The sequence below is a fragment of the Entamoeba histolytica genome, genomic scaffold (assembly GCF_000208925.1).
Source record: "Entamoeba histolytica HM-1:IMSS scf_1104750516333 genomic scaffold, whole genome shotgun sequence".
Lineage (NCBI taxonomy): Eukaryota > Evosea > Mastigamoebida > Endamoebidae > Entamoeba > Entamoeba histolytica.
Genome location: NW_001914896.1, coordinates 68,191 through 69,432, shown reverse-complemented (window position 1 = coordinate 69,432; position 1,242 = coordinate 68,191). Strand labels below are relative to the sequence as shown.

At 26.3% G+C, this 1,242-nt stretch overlaps 1 protein-coding gene across 1 annotated transcript; it reads left to right on the top strand.

Moving 5' to 3' along the window:
* Positions 1-222: 222 nt before the first annotated feature.
* EHI_004540 (uncharacterized protein) lies at positions 223-1,162 on the top strand (the record flags this gene model as incomplete). The annotated part of the gene is made up of 2 exons (XM_001913564.1): positions 223-1,074; positions 1,145-1,162. 2 exons carry the CDS (start codon positions 223-225, stop codon positions 1,160-1,162), a joined length of 870 nt encoding a protein of 289 aa, XP_001913599.1.
* Positions 1,163-1,242: the final 80 nt, after the last annotated feature.

The following is a 1,242-nucleotide window of genomic DNA, read 5'->3' as shown; positions in this document are numbered from 1 at the left end:
AATTATGATGCTTCAGATAAAAACAAAGAGACCCAAGGAGAAGAAGAAAATAAAGAAGAAAATAAATTAAAGAAAGAAATAGAAGAAATAAAACATATATTTACAGAAATACAAAGCAGTATTAAGAATGTTAATAATGAAAATGAAAAAGAAGTCTTAGAATTATCAGAAAAATATATTTGTGAACTTAAAGAGAAATATCAAATTGATTGTGAAAATGAAATGGTTTCAAAAGGAATTATAGGAGATATTCAATTCTTTAATGGAATAATTGTTATTGCATTTAAAAAAGAAATTTATAGAATTTCTTTAACTGATTTTATGCAATTAAAAGATAATGAACTTTTAATTGAAGAAGGAACACTTACAAGTCATGATGGGATTATTAAAAAAATTTATATTCTTAATGATACTATTATAACTATTGCTAATGATAAAAAAATTGCATTCTGGAATACTACTAGTAATACCCCATTATATATCATGGAAAGAGAATCTGATGACTATTATAAAACATCACTTCTAACTGAAGATGGAATATTATTTATCAGTAGAACAAATGATATTTATGTGTATCAAATTAACTCTGAACAACCATCTTCTTCAAAATTTATTAAAAAGCTAGAAAAAGAAGGAAGTTCACCCCATATAGATGATGTAGATCTTATTGAAATGACTAATACTAATAAGTTAATTACTGTGTCTTGTGATGGAATTGTTGCAGTTTGGGAATCTTCTCATTTTAACTTACTTCAAGTTATGGGATTACAAGTTCAATCTACTGAACAAAAAAAACCTTTATTTAATATTAATTCTTTATTATCATTCCCAAGGGATAATACAGTGACATACTATTTTGCTTATGGTGGATGGATTGTTCAAATGGAAGAAAAGAATGATCAAATCATTGATGTATCACCTAAAAGAATAGATGATGCATTTGCTTTACCTTATGGAAGATATAATGTTGAAGTTACACAACTAATCAATGTTGTTGGATCTACTATTCTCGCTATTACAGCAGAAAGTGGCACAATTTATGTTCTTGAAAACGTTAAAGAAAAAAAACGTGACGTTCTTAAATTCGTAGAAAGTAGAAAATTAAACAGTAAAATCACTGCTGTTCATATGCTTGATGATGAAGATGGATCATTTATTATAACAACTAATGATGGGACTGTATTAATGTTGAAAGATTCAATGAAGGAAATGAAAAGAAGACAAGCATTATTTATGAATGAA